Genomic DNA, 19,925 nt, shown 5'->3' with positions numbered 1-19,925 from the left:
AAGCATTACTATTTCAAGTTTCTGTATTATCATAGCTAACAAGTAGATTTATGCCTGGTATAACATGTTTTTTTACCGGTTTTATAAGGCTAACCAAACTGAGTCCATTACCAACAGCCATGCTTTCTCCCCAGTGACCTGAAGGTCACTTACTCCAGCTAGCCTGCTCTTTGCTATCCCCTCCTGTACAGTGTCAGTGCAAGCTTTTTTGGCTGATAAAATGTGAACCAAATTGGAACATGATGCAGCTGGGAAATAAGCAAAGAAAAAAAATTAATTGGAGAGGGACTGGAAAGAACATAGGGAGAGCAGATGTAAAAGACAAGCCCACTTCTTACCATGGTAGTATCTGCTTGATTTCTGAAACCAGTATGTTATTAGTACTAAGCCCTTCACTGAAAGTAAGCATGTTGTGTAAAAAAAAAACAAAATACACACACACACAAAAAAAAAAAAAAAAAAAAAAAAACAGCTTGAAGCAATCTCAAACTTTAAGTTTAATAAACACTCTTATCATTACCTAATTTAATGTACTTCCTAGTATGCACATTTCTAACCTCCTCCTATTTATAATTGTCAGAAAAATGGTGATTTGAAATGTACCCTGAGGTGTTCCCTTAAAGCCTAGATCACACAATTCTTTATAAAATTATAATGGCCAGCAGCTGTAAAACTTTCCAAAGGAGACATCTTCACACAAACATGTACATATATACAGAAAAATGAATTCTATCTAATCATTATTTCATTACTGTACAGGCTGCTGCTTACCATCCTGTTTGCTTATAAGCAAGTAACAGTCTGAAGCTCTGTTTTAACATTTAAACTAAAAAAAACCCCACCAAAACCAAACAAACAGTATTTAAAATATTAAGTATACCTGGGATATTCTTCTGAGGTTATGTAAACTACATCCTGTTCTGACACAGATGAGGAAAAAGAAATAAAATTTCCATTCTGTAATGGCAAAAGCTCCAATCCAATCAGTTCACTGTAGACTCCATCAGAAAGCACAAATTCTAAAAGATGAAGCTTTTCTTCAGCAGGTCCACTGTGCCCACACTTCCTTAGTACTTGCCGTACTACAGCAGGAGTCACTTTTTTCACAGCTTTAGCAGTAGAAATAGTAAGATGCACTGCACTAGCAATATTTGCTGGTACCTTGGCAATCTGCTTCCCTGAATTCTGGAGGTAGTTGAGAACAGACTGTGTGTACTCCAAACTCTCATCCATTTCAGAAAAGTGCACCTGTTCTACCTTTATCCACTGATTACTCACTGAGTAAATAACTGTATGCTGGAGCAGCTCTTTAAAGAGAGGTACTACAATCGGTTTCCACGGTACCCTGATTTTATTCTCATCTGGCCATAACCTATAAATTCTTTCAGCTGACAATGGAAAATCTGAATTCTTCTCAGTCTCCATTCGCTTGATAGCTTCCAAAATAAGGGTGGTATATGCCTTTGGCACTATATTTATCACAAGAAGATCATTCCACAAAGCTGCTGGATCTCTCCATTGATCCAACTCTCGCCATTTGATGCTCCTCCTATTGTCTGTGAGACCAAAGAAACCACTAACATGAACTGGGAGTCCAGTTTTGCTTTCTTCACCTGGAGGCAAAGGAAGAAAACAAAATGCTCTTCCTGAAAAGTCTGCTACAGCCGCTTTTTCTTCCCCATTAGTTGATAAAGACATAGCTATTCCAATAGCAGGAACAAATTTCAAGTCATCAGCTAAACAGTCCAATTCAGTACACATTCCTCGACCACCTACACAATTACATACTAACCAAGAAGTCTTCTGTGAGTCCTTAACACTCTCATCTTCTACAACTATATTTACATGGTATGTCACACATGTTATGCTATTGCTTGGAACTCCCTTACAATACTGATTTATTGCAGTTCCTAAGATTTTGATAGAATTGGGTCTTTCATGTTTCAAGGCCTTGTTCTCACTAGCAGTTACTCTAAAAATCAGCCTCTCAGTTCCATCAGCTTCCCTAACATGCAATGATACATCCTGAACACTCTTCAAGAAGAGCAACACAGTGTCCGCATCTGCTCTGAAAGATTCAAACAGCTCTAAAACCTTCTGTTTGTCATAAACATTGCTGCTCAGTTGGGAAGGCTGCAGACGAAGTGGGAAACGAAAAAAGGTACCAGGAAAGTTTCCATTCTTAAATGTTTCCTTAGTGCTGCCAAATACACCAATGAAGGGTGCAAACTGGTCTGTAAGTTCATTGATTTCCTTGCTATCTTCTTTTAGATTCCAACACTGGCCTGATTCATGAGATCCAAAAAGGGTTTGATGGGGATCAAGCATTCCAATCTGGTCACCACTGAAAATACTAGGGACATCTGTATACATAAAAAACAACAACTATTAATAATCCTAAAGCAACACATTTTTCAAATACAGGCTTAAGGAACAACTTTGAAAAGGGGGAAAAATACCCCAAATGTTATAAAACAGTAATGAATGAGTATAATACCCAGGGAAGTGGCTGAGTCACCATCTCCACAATATTTAAAAGACGTGTAGATGTGACACTTAGGGACATGGTTTAATAGTGGACTTGGAAATGCTATGATTATGGCTGGACTCAATGATCTTAAAGGTCTTTTCCAACATACATGATATGATTCTATGACTCTGATAACTTATAATTCAGTGCTTATAAACAGGGAAGAAACAAGCACACCCCTATTCTGCAATTAAACATATAAATAGTCATTCAACTATTTGAAATCTAACAAACAGATTAGTCAGCAACAGAAAGTATAATTTTTTTCAACTCTGTAATTCTATCTTTCCAATATTTTCAGGAAGAAAAAAAATTACTAAAGATGTATTCTATTACATTCATACTTGTAGATCTTGACTTGCAAACAGTAATCTTGCACACTTAAAAGCATAAATTCCCAGAATTATCAAACTACTGAACATACTAAGCTTTTATTCATGCTCTACTAGATAAAATATTGTGAAAAAACATCCTGTCTTACAAGCTAACTTCACAAGCTAAAGATCTTATTTCAGCAAAAATTTGCTTCTTATTCTGTACTATTATAACTATGTAGACTGTAAGCACTATTTACGCTATATGCTTCTTCTGTACAGCGGTAAAACATTTTGCCAGAATAATAGGTTTCAAGACTGAATACTACCAGCTTGTAAAAGAGTATGCACTACCTCTCTCAAATGTAAATGTGAATACTTCTGCTACAGAATATCCTTTCTATCATGAAATAAAATCACTGCTTAGTATGCAAGGAACCTGCATAAAAGTTTCAGTCTAGTCTAAACTTGCACTTATTTTCTACTTAGATATCTACCCTATATTATAGGCCTCTATAATATAAAAAGCAGTGCATAACTGAAATGACATTGTAAATGAATGTTCATTTCAGTATAAGGGACTAAGTACTGATGTTACTAGAAGAAACAAATCTCCTCCAAAAACCTTCAAAATCCAAATAATTCCTTCTAGAGTTTTAGGAAATATGAATGCTTCTTAAGGAAACTTAGCCAGCAATCCAATTTTAAAATGCACTATAGAGAAAATAATAAATGTTTGATGAATATCTAAAATAATTAAACAATTTAAAATGTCAACATTTTCATTTTAAAATATCTACTGAGAGTACCTGTTATATGATAAACTGAATTAAAGCCAATTCCAAATCTTCCAACTTTCAGGGGATCATCTTTCTTCCTGCTTCTTGCTATTTCCTGTATACCATGCCAGTCCTCAGGGGTAAAAATTGCATCATTGTATGCATAAAACGCTGGCCCTAAAATAAATAGGCAAGTGTTAAAAAGATGGCAGAAGAAACATTTTATTGTTTAAAATTTCTAGGAAATTAACTTACAGAACTAAGAAAGTATTTCTTTAAATTATGCATGTGCAAATTTAATGGGGAAGCTATGATTCAAGCTGACATCAAATTACGCTTGGTGATGAACGGGAGATATAGAGTAGCAGCAAAAGCTAAAGGCAAGGAGATGGATTTACCTCCGTATATGCTACTTAAGAGATTTATATTCTGATGTGGTATCTAGTTCTGGTGTTCGCATTTTAAAAGAATGATTCTAAAAAACTGAACAGAATGCAGAAAACAACAAAACGTCTGAAAGAAGTGTCCTGTGGCACAAGGCTTAAACTCAATCTGTTCAGTCTATCAAAAGGATGTTTGAAAGATGTACTAACACGGTCTAATAAAACCTCCACTGGAAGGGAATACATGGCAAGATATAACAATAACCCATGTCTAGAAGGTGAGACAAATTCAAATTAGAAGACATAACAGGGCTAATTAACAACTGAAAAAAGCTAGAAACAGGATGCAGTGGATCATCCATCACTGTAATCTTCAAATCATGCTGAATGCCTTTTAGGATGATTATGCAAACTAATTTGTTTGATAAATACATAAATGACCTCTATCACACAAAGCTGTATTAGAAGATATAAAAACCTGAAAGTTACAAGAAACTCCATTTGCAATATACAGGCAGCATGGTGCAAAGTTTGGTATGAAAGAGAAAAAGATAGGGAAGAAAACAGAACTGCCTGGAGAACGCTGAAATGTAAGGGGTCAGGGTCATCTTTACATTAAGAACTGGAGATAGCTCTCAAAATGTAGAGGTTAATACACAGAAAATCTAAAAATTACTGTCTAATACCCCAAGAATTCTTTTTTCCTAGGTCTTACCTATTAAACCTTCTTTATTTGTTCTACTAAAAATCTCTTCCTGTATTTTGGAATATCGAGTGACCCCAGGGTAATAAGCCACAGGATACACAGTCACCCTGGGAGAGGGGACTTAGAATAAAGCAGAACATGAAGGCTTTCTCAAACAGCATTAACTGGAAGCAGTGGGAAAGCTGCTACTGACAATCTACAAGAAAACAGTTTAAGGCCTTCAACTGCCACACTGGCTTTGGAAAAGAACAATATTGGGACATAGACAAAATATGCACCTAATAAGGTGATCACTTCCATACAACAAGGAGAAAAAAAAAAAAAAAGAGAGAGGGGGAAAAAAAACCAACAACCCCCACACACATACAGAACCACATGCATATTGAAGAATAACGGCCAAAATTAATAAAAAATATGTTTGCCTTGATACTGCGCCATGTCCTTCGACCACAGAGTTTCTGTTCCATACTGAGTTTCATCATATAAAAACCTAACTTCTGTGGCACCAGCATCTTCTGCATTCTGTATCAGTTCCTGAGGCAGCAAAAAAACCAAACAAAAACAAAGTATAATGTAGTAATGTTGTACATGTTCTAGCCATGGCTTTCCAATTTAAGCTGTAGAAAACAATAAGCAATTGTCTCAAGTGTAATTGTTTTCATACTTTTCAACCAAAATTATTTTATCCAGTTTACCTGAAAGAAAATAGACATCATTATAAAAGGAGTATTCAGACAAATACTATAAACATTATTTGAATCTGGAGCTCAAATTCCACACACTAACAGTTACAAAGTTGAGAAATAAGCTACTAAACTGTTACTACTATATTATTCCAAATTAGAGTTGCTCAAGCCTAAAAACAATGCAAGATAGCACAAAAAAATAACAACAAAAATATCAATGTTCACTGCTAAGCCCACACAACAGCTGTAAGACAACAGTGAAGCATCAAGTCATAAAAGGGCAATATACAGCACTCTTCTTTACATCAGCTGAATTCCATTTAAGTTCACATTTCACAGTATGAACCAACCATTCAAAAGCCATGGTGCTCACTTCTCACACCCTTTCAGCAAAGGGCTGCCAAAGGGTTCTGACCAGTAACTCTGTAAAACATGAGCCAACAGATCTCACCTGTTGAATGAAGCCCATACAATAGAAAGAGGCTTACATTAAGACTGAGTATTTGTTAAATAGTATTAGTAGTGGTGAGAGCTATGGAAAAGTCCAATAACTAAAATGTCAATAAGCTAGTTCTGTAAACACTACCATTAATAAAGTATGCCTAGCCAGTCACATTTACATCAACAGCATACACTGCAGACACATAAGCACGACTGACTATACATCCCTACAGAATTTGAACTTCACACAATGTTCTGTTTACACTGAATCAAAGAATGTATCAGAGCTCCAAAGATACACACTCACATGTATATATATATATAAACACACGTACACACATGTGTGTATGTTTGTGTGGGTGTATCTAAGTTTGGCATAAGGAAGTATCTCAGCTGAATTGAAAAGCTATGTAAGTACATCACATCACATGCAGTGTACTCATACAACTAAACTCCATTAAATTATGCATAAAAATAAAAGACTTGTTAGCAAGATGAATCTTTACTTAAGGAAAACACATCACCTAGCAGCAGATATTTCAGATTAGGTTGCATTCTAACACACTCTTGACAGTAAAATAAGCTACTTGCTATTCAATATCTGGTTTCAAAACCGTAATCCACTAGACTTTTCACTTTGTGACAATACGTTCAGCCTATAAGGCATACCACACAAGTAACCAAAACATACTGTTTATATTGCCACTTTACATAATTTTGAAGCACAATGAGAAAGCAAGAAATATACCCACAGTTCAGCGTAAGTAATAAATTTTTAAAGAATCTCCACAAGTATTTAATTAAAAAAACCCACGCAATTCTGACCACAGCAATCATCTAAGAAGATGCAGAAAGATAGCCAAAGCCTCTAGAAATATTAAATACTAAGTATGGAAACCACAATGTAGTCAGAGACTTGCATTCACGCTGTGGGACATGGAGCATCTGCTACATTCAGCGGTAATAGCATTGTATTTGAAGAATCTGAACAGTGAAATCAATCAGATCAGCAAAATTCCTGGTAGTAATCCCTCCATAACAGCCTGTTAACTCTGACTTGTAAACTGTTGAAAAGAGGTATATCTAAAAGTAGAAATGTTTCTATCTGATTTCTAAGGACATTAAGGAATAATTACCTTATTTCTTCATGTTGGAATGAAAATTTGGGTCTAAATTGTTAAGAAGGTCTGAACCTTTCATGATTCAAATGCATCTTACAGATTCAACTAGTACTAGGAAACAGTAAAAATGTAAGCACCCATCCTATGCATAGACACTGCTCAGAACGTATCCAGGATGCAGTTTGCCAAAACAATTGAAGATATGCTTATCTTAAGCATTCACACTAAATTAATCAACTTCTAGTTCCACAGTTGCAAAGAAAACCTTCCAAGAGACAGCAGGAACTGTCATCACCTGACACCATCTGTATTTGTGTGTTTTATGTATACAGATAGATATACACATATATCTGTACCAAATGAAATTAGTTAGAACCTAGTACTCCCATATACTAAGGAAATTAATCTCCTAACAGCCATGTGATGAAGCATCCTGGCTGAGAAGTTTAACATCCAACCATGAACTAAACACCCCAGACGCTCTTAAAAAAAAAAAAATTCAAAATGACACTTTCAAACATTAGCATAGGAAGCTATGCTAAATCAGACAAATCATCTCCTATAGGCACCTGTCTTTCCCCTTGTGGGATTTAACAAATTTGGAATTATTTGTATTTCTTGAGATCATAGAACTGTTTGGGTTGGAAGGGACCTTTAAAGATCACCTAGTCCAACACCCCTGCCATGGGCAGGGACATCCTTCATTAGATCAGATCACTCAAAGCTCTATTCAACCTGACTTTGAATATTCCCAATGATGAGGCATCCACAACTTCCTCGGGCAATATGTTCCAGTGTCTCACCATCCTCATCCTAAAATATTTCTTCCTTATGTCCAATCTAAACCTACCCTCTTTCAGCTTAACACCATTGCCCCTTATCCTGTCACCACTACAGGCCTTGGCATAAAGTGTCTCTCCATCTTTCTCATAAGCCCTTTTTGTATGTTGGAAGGCCACAATAATGTCTCACCAGACCCTTCTCCTCCCCAGGCCAAACAACCCCAGCTTTCTCAGCTTTTCTTCACAGGGGAGGTGCTCCAGCCATATCTAAAGTAAGGTGAGGTGAACTCCATTCTACCAGTTCACCATCCTATTTACTGAAAAAAATCTTTAGTGCTTAAATCAATGTTGTCATTTTCATTGTTAGGCTTGTACATGTAACGTTCAACATTCAAATGTAGAGCACGACAGCGTAACATGCCCTGATGTTGCAAACTTCGCAGTCTCCTGGACCAATGAATAAACACCACAAAGAACACTAACCTCAGTTCAGAAAGTCCTGTGACATTCTTTCACTATGAGAACCAATGTCTAGACTAAAAATATTTTTCAGCCCATACAAAACTGATGGGTTCATTATGCTTATCACTCTAGAGCAAGTCTCCCAAAAGCCACTCAAAAGCCATCTTGAAAGTGTTCTTAATCTAATAATGAAACTTCGTGATACTGTCATAGTTCACCAAGGAAAATGTATTTAGCTACCAAGAAACTCCACAGCAAAATCTTGTATTAAGATCCCTAGCTTCTCCTAATCTTATACTAAGATAACACCTTCCCAAAATTTTATATACTACTATGTGGTTTGACCATAGTTTATAGCAGACATGAACCATAAAGTAATAGGCAAAATAAATATTTTTGATAGCTCACTCAAATAAAGTACATCATGAAGTCTCTGATTTAATTATTACTTCTGTGTTTATTTTTATCTATTTATCTTTTATGTATCTATATTTTATAAATTATAATGGTATCTGTGACAAGCAAACTCAGAAACATTAAACACAAGGAATAAAAAACCAAACCAAAACACAATTCCACGACTCACTTTGCCTTGTCCACAGAAATGGCAACATGTATCTCCTCTATTACAATGAATAACTAATGAGATACAACTGCAAGATTTACTGGAAAGTGTTAAACTAATGGTATTATGTCATGCACATTAAATGACTGCTAAAAATACCATTTGTTGTATACCTTAAGAATCTGTCCTCCTTCTGGGTATCTTCTTAAAATATCCTTAAGAAAATCAACAAGTGGTGGAGTTGTTTGTCCAAAACGACCTAATAACAAACAAACAAGAATCTGTGTATTATGCTGCAATGCACTTAATTTCAGATTTAAAAACAAACAAACACACACACACACACACCCTCATTATACAATTACGGGAGATTTAAATTTTTTTTAAAATTAACTCAAGGCCTGATACTGTACAATCTTGTATTTCCAAAATCAACTGTAATAATACATTATAAATATTTTTATCAAAATAGAAGACATATCTTGTTTCATATCTAGATGGGAAAAAATTTGGGAGCTAAGTCTTGGCACCAGTTATACTCCCAACTACTGGATGTTCAAATGCAGCAACTTCTAAAGAACTAAGGCTTTTTAAGTAGCAGGACAGTATTCTAGGGCAAGAGTGTCTCTAACTTTTTTATAGCCAGTGGTGATCCTACTGAAAGCTACGCACAAGCGCAGTACACTTTGGATCTAGTGTCCATCTCCTGTTCTGGCATACCATGGTGCTAGGCCTTGCTCTAGCTTTGGTGGTACCTGGGCTTCTTAGCACAGGAGGGAAAAAGAGTCTCAGAAAGGTACTACCAAGCATCATGAATTTCTTCTTTAAAAGAATGAAAGACTCAATACGCTTCAATTCAAACTCCAGTCTGAGGCTAAAGAGCAGCTCACTAAATCAAACCCTCTAAAACATGTGCTCCAAACAGATGTTAGTGATGCAGTCCTCAACTGATGCCCCATCTGTCACTTCCTTTTAAAGTTAATAAAGTAAATAATCTCTCTCTCCCCCCTCTTCTGCATAGATATGTTTATCAAGCACACAGATTCAAATACACACATTATATCTATTATAGAATAAACAATTATATGATAAAGAAACCAACCATGTAATCCTCAGCAATGTGGAAAAAAGGGATAGATAGATCTATTTGCTGGGAGAACATCGTCACAACATCAAATGTCTTGTCTTTACAAAATTTCTGTATCACTTATTTAAGGTAACTTAATAGCATCAATGAAAAAAAAACCAAGAAATTGCAACTTACAGCTGAAAGAGTGGAAAGTGTTTTCTAACTTCTGTTATTATTTTTACAGTATATAGAAGTATATGGAAGTCAACATGCAATATGCAAACTTCCAAAATAAGGTGAACTGATTAACAGTAGGAAAGCCTGGGTGTTTCTTAAGTTCTCTAAAACCAAGAAACCAATCTTCTCCAAGTCTAAATTGGGCAGGCAGGCGGAAGTGTTTAAACTACCCATTTCACTATGGGAACCACAAAAACAAGACAAGTAACTTCAAAGTGACAGGACTGAAGATACACATTATTCTAACTCTTTACATCCAAGAGCAGAGCTGCTCCACGTATGTCACAAAAACTACCCTGTCTAGAGATCATGACTTACTGCATCCTATCAAAGGCTGAACTGATATTTCTTGAGTATTAGCACTCGTCATATTTAACACAAAACTGGTTCCACAAATCTGAAGGAGAAACTTTTTCCACCATAAGGGCAGTCAAGCATTGGAACAGGAGCCCTGAGCCTGTGCAGTCTCCATCTTTGAAGGGTTTCCAAACTTGACAAGATCAACCCTTGAGCAACCTGATCTGACCTCAGAGCTGACCCTGCTTTGAACAGAAAGTTGGAGGAGAGACCTCCCGGTGTCCCTTCCAAAACAAATTATTCTGTGATCATATGAAAAGATTGTACATTATTTGATAGACACCAGTGTTGAGCGAACACAAAGGTGACATGGGTGATGTTCAGAGTACTTCAGCAACCAATGTGCTTGGCACTACTGACCATGCACTTTCTGAGGTTAGAAATTCAGGGCTTTCCTTGATTCATTTGCTATAAGGAAAAAAATCTCAGAACTGAAGGACTCCAGAATGAACACAAAAGGCTGATACTAAAGCCTTCAGATCTCTTAGATTGACTTACATGAGAGCTGTGGGCCAGAAAAATGCGAGCGCTTCATCTAGACATGGACTACTTAGAGTGGTACCTCTAAGAAAATCTCAAAAAAAATATTCCGTTCCTAGGCACCAAAACCAGCAATAGTTTCTCCTTCCCATGAAAGATTTCCTTAGGGCTACTTCACTGTCTTCTCCACATACTTGCATGGCAAAAAAAACCCAAACAAAACAGCTCAGAGAAGAAAAAAAAAAGCTTTTTATGTAGTCTATCACAGCCTACACACAGCAAAAAATTATCAGAGCAAAAAATCAAGAAGGAGAGAAAGACACTCATTTGATGCCACAGAACTATAAGGTTCACTTTCATAAGTATTTTCTAACCATTACGGGTTCTAGAGGATGTGAATATGAACTTCTGGCTAGCATACAAAGATTTAACTTTCTTCTGTCACTAGAAAAGCCTAATCCAGTACACTCATGGCTTACATAGGCTAAGAAATAAAACATTTTGTGACTCCAAATAAAATATCTGCATGAAAAGAAAGGTTTCCTTCTCATCCCATTAGCATTTACTTCATTCCCTTATAATAAAGTTATTGTTTAAAAGAATATTAATACTGGCAACCAAGTAACATGATCATTAAAGATTTTAATTAGAGCATTTCTGAAGACATTCAGGTATCATAAGCTAAATCAAAATACCATACCAACAGATATGAAACTTTTGTAACAAAACTGTAACTAAACATAGAGAATCAAAACAAAACCAAACAAACAAAAATCAGAGGAAATAAAAAGCTTTTTACAGTGTTGCAGTTTTTTTCACAGTAGTTACAGAAAAGATATCCTTCCATTATCTGAATTGCTTACAAGTATTCAGCTTATTTTATATGAAAAAAGGCAACTATTAATGCTGTTGCCAGGCAAGTTTTACTGATTCCAAAGGACAGCAATACTCTAATTTCTACATATGAAATTACAAAGAAAAAATTAAACACCAAGGCACCTAAAAAGAGAAGTTTAATTTTCCTGGAGCATAATGAAAAGAACAAGTGAAGGGATACCCAGGACTTAAGACAAAAAATAATTACTTCTCATTTTAATAAGAGAGTAATTTCAGCTAACTCCACATGCCATTCAAAAACGCTTTGACCCTCCAGTTCATAAACAGAGACAAGTATTTTTCATACCTCCTCCTTTCAACCCTTTTGACTGAAGCTTTAGAAAAACTTGATTTTGAGACTTCTGAAGATCCACAATCTTGATACTATCAGATAACTGAAATAAAAAATAAGACAGAACTTGATCAGAACATTATGCAGCATTAAAAAAAAAAAAAAAAAAAAAAAAAAAAAAAACAAACTTAATTTCCTACATATTTATTCCATGAAATCTGGTTTTATCTAAAAGTACACAAATCCTCTGAAACATCAAGTATTCAGTTTGAGCAGCATTTTCAGTATCCAATGTCTAGGATGGCCTCCTTTGCCTAATGATACTCCTCAGGTGAAGTATCACTTTGTTAGTAATGGGACAAAAAAATGGCTGAAAACAAATGGAAAAAATGTCTACAGAGACAATTGTCTAAGAGCAGGCCATGGCCTGCCATTTTGGGGGTTGAAAAGTTGCAGGTTCTGGGAACTTCTGGAAGTGTACAACTAAAGCACTTACTGTTCTAATGTACATGCCCGTAAAGAAAATAAACATATCCAGGAAGTACATGGTCTATGTACTCCAAAAAGTACATACGGATATGCAATTTCATAGGAGTTTTAAACTAAGCAGTATCAGCTCAAAGCAGCAGAGACAAAAGTACGTGACAGAAACACCTATGAAGAATTTGACAGCCTCACCTCCACATTACCTCTACATGCAGACCTATGGACTCTCTGGAACATCAGAGAAACTGGGGCAAACTAAGCAACAAATTCCTTAACAGCCATTGGGAAAACTGTTCAGTAATGACAGTATGTAATAGCTTTGTTGCAATTCTAGTTTCACATTTTATGTGTGTCCCAGTCATATAGGATATGATGCTAAAATAGTCATATAAATGTTATCCTGTATACCATGGTAACAAATGTAGAATTAGAAGTTGTACTGTGCTAATTAGAAACTTAACCAATTCACATTAGTTTCCATTTATAGTAAACTATACTAAAATTTTAATATGTGAAATTATATTATTATGTTCATCTCCGTTTATAGCAAGTTCAGGACTACTTCCCCACTTTGACAGGTAAAAACAAATTACTAGAAAGCTGATGCTTACACAGACATAGATTCTTACAATCTATTTAATAAGCAAAAAACAGTCCTAATCCATAGCGTGTAGTCATAATTTGAAAACATTAATAAGAAAAAAATTGTATTCCTTTTTACTTAACAACAGTTTTAATTAGTACTTACAAAACCAGTGTGTTCATTCTGAGTTCCTACAGAAATATTATACTTCAGGTAATCTTGTCTCAAGATGTAAAATAGCTTACACTGAGTATACCAACTACTCAGGACTCAGAAAACCAAAAGGAATCCACAGAATGCTGTAATCCATCACGAAGAATTAAAGGGATAGACTAACCTAATTTTCTCAGGGACGACTTTTGTACCAAAACACCAGCAGAAACAAGGAGGTTGAATAGATTCACATTAAGAGTTTCACACAGTAACAAACTATGAGAAAAAGAGATACTGGATTTTATTTAACAACTGTAAATGGCACGTAGCAGCTTACAGTGGGAAAAAAATTGACTGATGAATATTCTACTACCTATGTAATTTAAAAAATAATTTGATCCCAATAAACAGGAGTTCAAAAGTTTATAAAGAATTTTCAAAATTGCTACAGTACAGAATAAATATCCTCATATGTATTCTAGTTCAATATTAAAAAATAAATAAATATCCAAATAGCCATTACAGTCAGCTCACTGACTATTCCCTGCCAAAAGATAGCTTTCTGTGCCAGACAGAGTGCTGCTCAGATATTCACGTCCAGACAAATTTTAGAAAGTGATATACAGACATTCTGCTTCCCAAATCAGGAAGGCCTGGAGAGAACAAAAATCAAATACCCATAAAACCAGGCAAGAAAATAAAAGATAAACTACATGCGTAGTTTGTTTCAAACCTGGGCCCTCAAAGACTACTTCTTTTCCCCATTTAGGTTCTTAAAAGCTTCTTGAGCAATATAACTACTAACATCTAGTTCTTTCCTAGCATCATGAAATGGTTTGGATTGGAAGGGACCTTTAAAGATCACCTAGTCCGACCCTCCTGCCATGGGCAGGGACATCTTTCATTAACTGAGGTCACTCAAAGCTCCATACAACCTGACTTCGAACATTTCCAGTGATGGGGCTGAACATTTCCGATGACGGGGCATCCACAACTTCCTCGGGCAACCTGTTCCAGTGCCTCACCACCCTCATCCTAAAATATGTACCCCTTATGTCCAATCTAAATCCACCCTCTCTGTTTAAAACTATTGTCCCTTGTCCTGTCACTACAGGCCTTGCTGTAAAGGCTTTCTCCTTTCTTATAAGCCCTCTTTGTACGTTGAAAGGCCACAAAAAGGTGCCCCTGGAGCCTTCTCTTGCCTATGTATTTGCAAGTCTCCTTGCCCTATTAAACCCTAATTTCCAGCCTCCTCCCACTCCCCTTCTCGCCTCTACTCATCTCATCCCACCAGTACCTCCAGGTTCCTGCTTCCCAGAAGCCTGGCTGGGAGCACGCCAAGCAGTACTGGAGCAGGGACCCCAGGCTGAGGTCAACAGAGCAAGGTCACTCATTCATCTGACTCTCCCTTCCGCACCCAGGCCTCAATTTTTAACCTGCCAAAGCTTCCTGCCATAGCGATGTCAGCCCTGCTGCTGAAGCTGGCCAGCAGGTAGGAAATCAATTCAGGATTGAACGGAAGCCAGAAAAAGCCCATCAGCATTCTCTGGCGAATCTTCTGCTCCCCCCCCCCCCCCCCCCCCCCGCCCCTCCGCCAAGAAATACAAGTAGAGATGCGAGAAAGCTGGAACGACAAAAGCTGACACATCGAGGGTTGGCTGCCTGCCCACACGACCTCCCGGCCCCCCAGGAGGGCCCCGCACCCGCCGTGCTGCCCAGGCACCAGGGGACCCGGCGAGCCCAGCAGGGAGCTGGGTGCGGGCTGCCCGCCCCGCCGGCGCCCACCGCCCCTCACCTCTCTGCCGCCCTGCCAAAGCCGCTGCTCGGCGCGGGGGAAGCCGGCTTCCGCGTCGATCCGCGCCTTCACGTCCCCCACGGCCGCGGAAGGCGGCAGCTCGAAGGTCCTGCAGCCCAAGCAGTCATGAAGGACGGTCACCCGGGCCAGCCTGCAACGACACGACGGTCACCGGACGAGAAGAGGTAGGCAGCGCCCTGCCCCGCCGCCCACCAGCTCTCGCCCTCGGGCACCCCGGAGGCCCGAGACGGGCGCCGCAGCCCGCACGGCGACAGGGATGGGCGGGCGGGCGCCTGCCCCCCCAGCCCCGCTCCGGCGGGGGAAGGAGCCGCCGGGCCTGCCAGCGGAGCCGCTCCCGCAGCGCCACACGGCCGCGGCCTCCCCCCAGTCCCGTCCCGCCCCGCCGCCACGCACATGCCCGCCGCGGCGCACAAAGGCCCGTTAGCTGCTGCCGCGCCGTGCCGCTCCCCGCGCGGGGAAGGGCGGCGCTGCGCACGGAGCGGCAGGGAGGGGCCGGCCCGCAGCGGGAGGGCAGGGGCAGCGGCCCGGCGGAGAGGCCGCCCCGGCTGCCGCGGGGGTGAGAGGCGCCCGCCCGCCGCCCCCGGCCCTGCCTGCGCGGCCCCGCGGCTGGGGCTGGGGCAGGCTGCCCGCCGCCCCGTGCCCGCTTCGCGGGGCTCGTCGCTGCCGCCGCCGGGGCCGCAGGCGCCGTGACCGAGGCGGGCATCCGCAGCCGGGGCCGCAGGCGAGCGCCCCCGTGCGGCGGGGCAGGCCGGCGGGCAGCTCGGGCGCCGCCACGTGCGGCACACACGGTTACACACGGTTACCGCTGGTAAACCCCGTGTTTCTCAGGGGCGCCGCGCACTGAAGGAAAAGTAATCCTTCCGCTCCTCGGCCAGTCGCTTCATTGGTCGTCAATATTTATTGGTATCGATCTTCTGCTTTACCTTCCAGGGTGCGCCGTAAGCCTCTGAGCCATTCCAGACTCCCGGAAGGTGCTCTCTCTCCTGAGCATGGAGCTTTAGCCTCCCTGCGACCCCCGTGAGCTGAGGGGGCCAGCAGAAACCCCCCAAGTTCGTCGCCTGCGGAGCTCTGCGCCATGGGCTGTGCATCAGTGACGGGCCCAACCGCAGCCCTGCCTCAAAGCGGCTGGTGGCTACCAGGCTGGGTATGAGGCAACAGTGTCCTCTCTAGAAGGAGGGTGGCAAGCAGATCGAGGGAAATGAGTGCTCAGTGCTGGTGAGTCTGGACCTAGGATACTGGGACCAGAATGTGACATCTCGGGCTTCCTCAGCTCCGGATCCCAGCAGAGGACTACTAACGCAGTCAGCCCAGAGCACACGACTGACAGGGAGACGATGGGTGAGTTGGGCTCGTTTAGTCTGATGAGGAGGAGACTAAGGTGCAATATCCTAACATCCCACACCTACCTGAAGAGCATTTACAGAGGCAATAGCACTGAACTCTTCTGAGTAGTGCAAGATGGGTCAGTGCCTGCACGGGCATTGCTAACACGGGCCAATGGCAACAAACTGCAGCTTCGGAGGTTCACACTGGACAGCAGGAAAAAAACCTGTCACTAAGAGAGTAGCGCGGTACTGGCACAGGTTGTCTATAGGCAGTCTTCATATTGGCGTATTTTCAAGGCTTAGCCATGTCTGACCTGATTCAGTATTGGTGATCCTCCCACTTTGAGCAGGAAGACGGGCTACACACTACCAGCCAACAATTCCATTTAATCCCAACATGTTCTCAGTGCTAGTCCCTAACTACATTGAAACATTTATGACTTTGCTCAATGACAGGGAATTAAAACTGCTATCTGGCAGCAACAAGTATCAGAGTTTCAGTGGAAGGGGGAAAAGATACAATGAGCAGAAAGTGTATCAAGCTAAGAAAAGATGAGCCTGCTAAAGTGGAATGAAGCTTAAATCCCACTAAGGTCAGGTGGATCAGGATCCAACACAGTATCGAGGTAGACAAGCGTTTTGCCAGTGCTGCAATGTGCCTTATTTCATTCATTAGTAATATTTTTATATTTAATACTACAGCTTGTTAGAACAGGTGTTAGAAATTGTGTGGGTCTGATCCTGTTTTCACCACAAATAATAAAAAAAACAACCAAACCAGCCCTATTTTAACTTAAACAAGATGGATCTAACTCTGCTTTAGTTTTGGACTTTGTTCATTTTTTTATCATTTCATGGTTTTAACTTTCAGTTTTGTTACATCCCCTTCACATTTGTCATGACAGATTTTTTCACACTGCATCCAAAGGAATGAGAAGGCTGCCTTCCAGTCTCTCATGTTCATCTTTTTATGTCTTGATACCTGCGGAAAAGTACGGCATGAGGGGCACAAATGTGGATGACTGAGCAAGATGGAAGGAGTTGAAACCTGATGCAGTCCCATCCATATCAGCTACTAAAATAGTCTCCAGACCAGTTGAACCACCAGCCCACACTGGCAAAATCTAATTCTTCTCCACTGGGATCACAGGAGTGATCTAGCATTTTATGAAGCATGCACAACTGTTTGAATGGGACCCTGGGGAGGAACAGAGCTATCTCAGCTACAGCCACCTCTCTATGCCGAACATCTCAAATGGTAGGACACATTCAGGGGCACAGACAAGCCTGCTGTCAGTGATTGTCTAAAGTTCCCCAACCCATGTCACATCCCAGGACAAGACAATACTCCCAGGTTATGTCCTGTGATGATTTAACATTAATATTGGGAGGAGAAAGCTCCATGTGCCCAGACCCTGCCTAGTATGTGACTTCTGTAGTAGCGGGGCAGGAGTTGGGAGGACTGGTGATAAAGAACTGGAGCTGTGCAAGGTTCTGGACAGAGGAAGGAGCTGGTATCCTGAGCTCATGGAAATCAGCCATACCTGTTCCCCTCATAAATCTGATCCTTATGTTACAAGGGAGGCTGTTTTTTTTCATACTGGCAGGAATGAATGTCCCATTTCTATTTACTATGAGACAACTTTAATTGCCTCTCCTTTATTATGTGTTTTCTAATTCTTTTTTCCCTTTTGTTTATTTCTGCCCTTGGGTTGGGTTGTTTTTCTGCCCATCCAGATAGAAGCAAGATGTTCATCCTCTTAGTACCGCTGTATTACAAGAGCAAACATGACTAGGGCATGTGTTCCAATGCAGCCCTTTGATCACCTGCACTGTTTAACTGTTGTCATGCTTCTTGGTGCAGTTTTGACCTATAACAACCACCAGTCTTCAGGAAAATGATCCAACATGGTATGTAAACCAGGGACAACTCTCCACTGGAAGAACAGATAAGGACATTTTGGTTTAGGCCCACAGACAAGTTTTTTAAGACGTGAGCTGTGCTATGCCAGTTACCCTTGGAGTTCTGGCCCCTTCTGGGGCCCCATCCCATTTTTTTTCTTGACTAGATGTTGCTATTGATGATAATAAGCAAGACTCCTGCTAATTTCAGTGATGCCAAAATTTCAAATTACCAGTTTCATGGCATAGCCTCCTAACAAGAGAAGGCACTGATTTCAGTTACAAAAATAAGGAAAATGAACACCAATACTGATACCAGATCCAAAGAGTGGGGGAAAATGAGCTCTTCTCAAACTCTACAAAAAAAAAAAGAAAAAAAGTAGAAGTATTCCAAGTACAGTTTCAGTAGAAACCTATTTGCAGAAACTTAATTGGAATTTAAAGCCACTCCATTAATTAAAACACTGATTTCTATCAGCAACATCCTGGCCACTCATCTGGCAAGGAATGCAGAATATCTATCTCCTTTTTATTACAAAGCAATTTATACATACCCTATTATCTATCATCAAACTCTATCTTTTTTACAGCTTATGACAGTGACCTTTGTAAATGCTTGTTGGTTGGTGGTTGTTTTTTTCCTGGTATCTAAATAAAAATGTTCTAGAGAAGTGACTATATAGAAATTACACTGTCTCACCAAAAGGGAGTACTTGTTCCAGTTTGCAGATTTTTGCAACAAATAAAAACCCCAAACTTTTTTTATTTTTAATTTTGCTTATCTCTTTGGAAAACAGAACTATGGAAGCTCTGCAATCCTAGTTAAAGTTATCAGAAGTGTATTTGTTATGCAGAACTACTGTTAATGTTTGTATGTGACAATGTAAAAAAAAAAAAATAAAATCCATTTGACCTGACCAGGTGGGAATTTTATAGTCACGGCAGGTAGAAAAAAAAAATCTTCTAAATCTAAAATGACTGGGACTGATTTGAGAATTTTTAAATACTACGTATAGAAATTCCTATTATAACATTTTTATAACCACTTTTCCAAGCAGAACAGCATTTAGATTTAAAAATATATACGGAAAATTCTCCTGTGGCTGTAAAGAAGTGCTCTGTTTGGTTCCAATGAGGTCATATAACCCTTACAAGAAGACAATATGCAATAAATAAAAAAAATATGGAAAGAGTCTTTGCAACATTAAAGTATTTTTATAAAATGAAATGAAAGCCATTTTCATAGTGACACTTCCCTGAAAACAGAAACTTCTGTGTAGCAGAACCATCTCATATTGCCAATAATTAAGGAGAAGTGTGCAGCAGCAGAAAGATGGATGCAAGGCCTTTACCTTTCTTATCAGTGTGCTTAGAAAGATGGAAGGGAGTCTGCAAAAGGAGTGTGTGGTGTGATAAGAAACAAATGTGATTAGGTCACTAATGCAAGAGGAAACCTGCTGCAGTAGCTTCCAGTGCAGCAAATAACATTCTGCAGTGCTGGCAGGCAAGTAGCAGTGACTCAACAACTACATCTAGATTTAAGATGGTGCACGCCAAACATGAAATCAAAACTTCCTGTG

At 39.8% G+C, this 19,925-nt stretch overlaps 1 protein-coding gene across 2 annotated transcripts in view; it reads right to left on the bottom strand.

Annotated features, from left to right (window-relative positions):
- The window catches only part of SACS (sacsin molecular chaperone), a 59,859-nt gene that overhangs the window by 18,018 nt on the left and 21,916 nt on the right, over nt 1–19,925 (bottom strand). Inside the window, exons 1-7 of one of the 2 annotated variants that reach the window (XM_040583464.1) lie at nt 15,512–15,572; nt 15,098–15,248; nt 12,096–12,183; nt 8,943–9,028; nt 5,135–5,246; nt 3,654–3,800; nt 881–2,363 (exon numbers count right to left, since the gene is read on the bottom strand). In XM_040583464.1, the coding sequence (XP_040439398.1) occupies nt 881–2,363; nt 3,654–3,800; nt 5,135–5,246; nt 8,943–9,028; nt 12,096–12,183; nt 15,098–15,248; nt 15,512–15,513 (2,069 nt within the window). In that variant the 5' untranslated portion in view covers nt 15,514–15,572. Of the gene's footprint in view, nt 1–880; nt 2,364–3,653; nt 3,801–5,134; nt 5,247–8,942; nt 9,029–12,095; nt 12,184–15,097; nt 15,249–15,511; nt 15,573–19,925 lie in introns of those variants that run through there. The other variant, XM_040583463.1, reaches the window with a different exon arrangement.

The sequence above is a fragment of the Falco naumanni genome, chromosome 2 (assembly GCF_017639655.2).
Source record: "Falco naumanni isolate bFalNau1 chromosome 2, bFalNau1.pat, whole genome shotgun sequence".
NCBI lineage: Eukaryota > Metazoa > Chordata > Aves > Falconiformes > Falconidae > Falco > Falco naumanni.
This window is presented reverse-complemented; position numbering and strand designations above follow the sequence as displayed.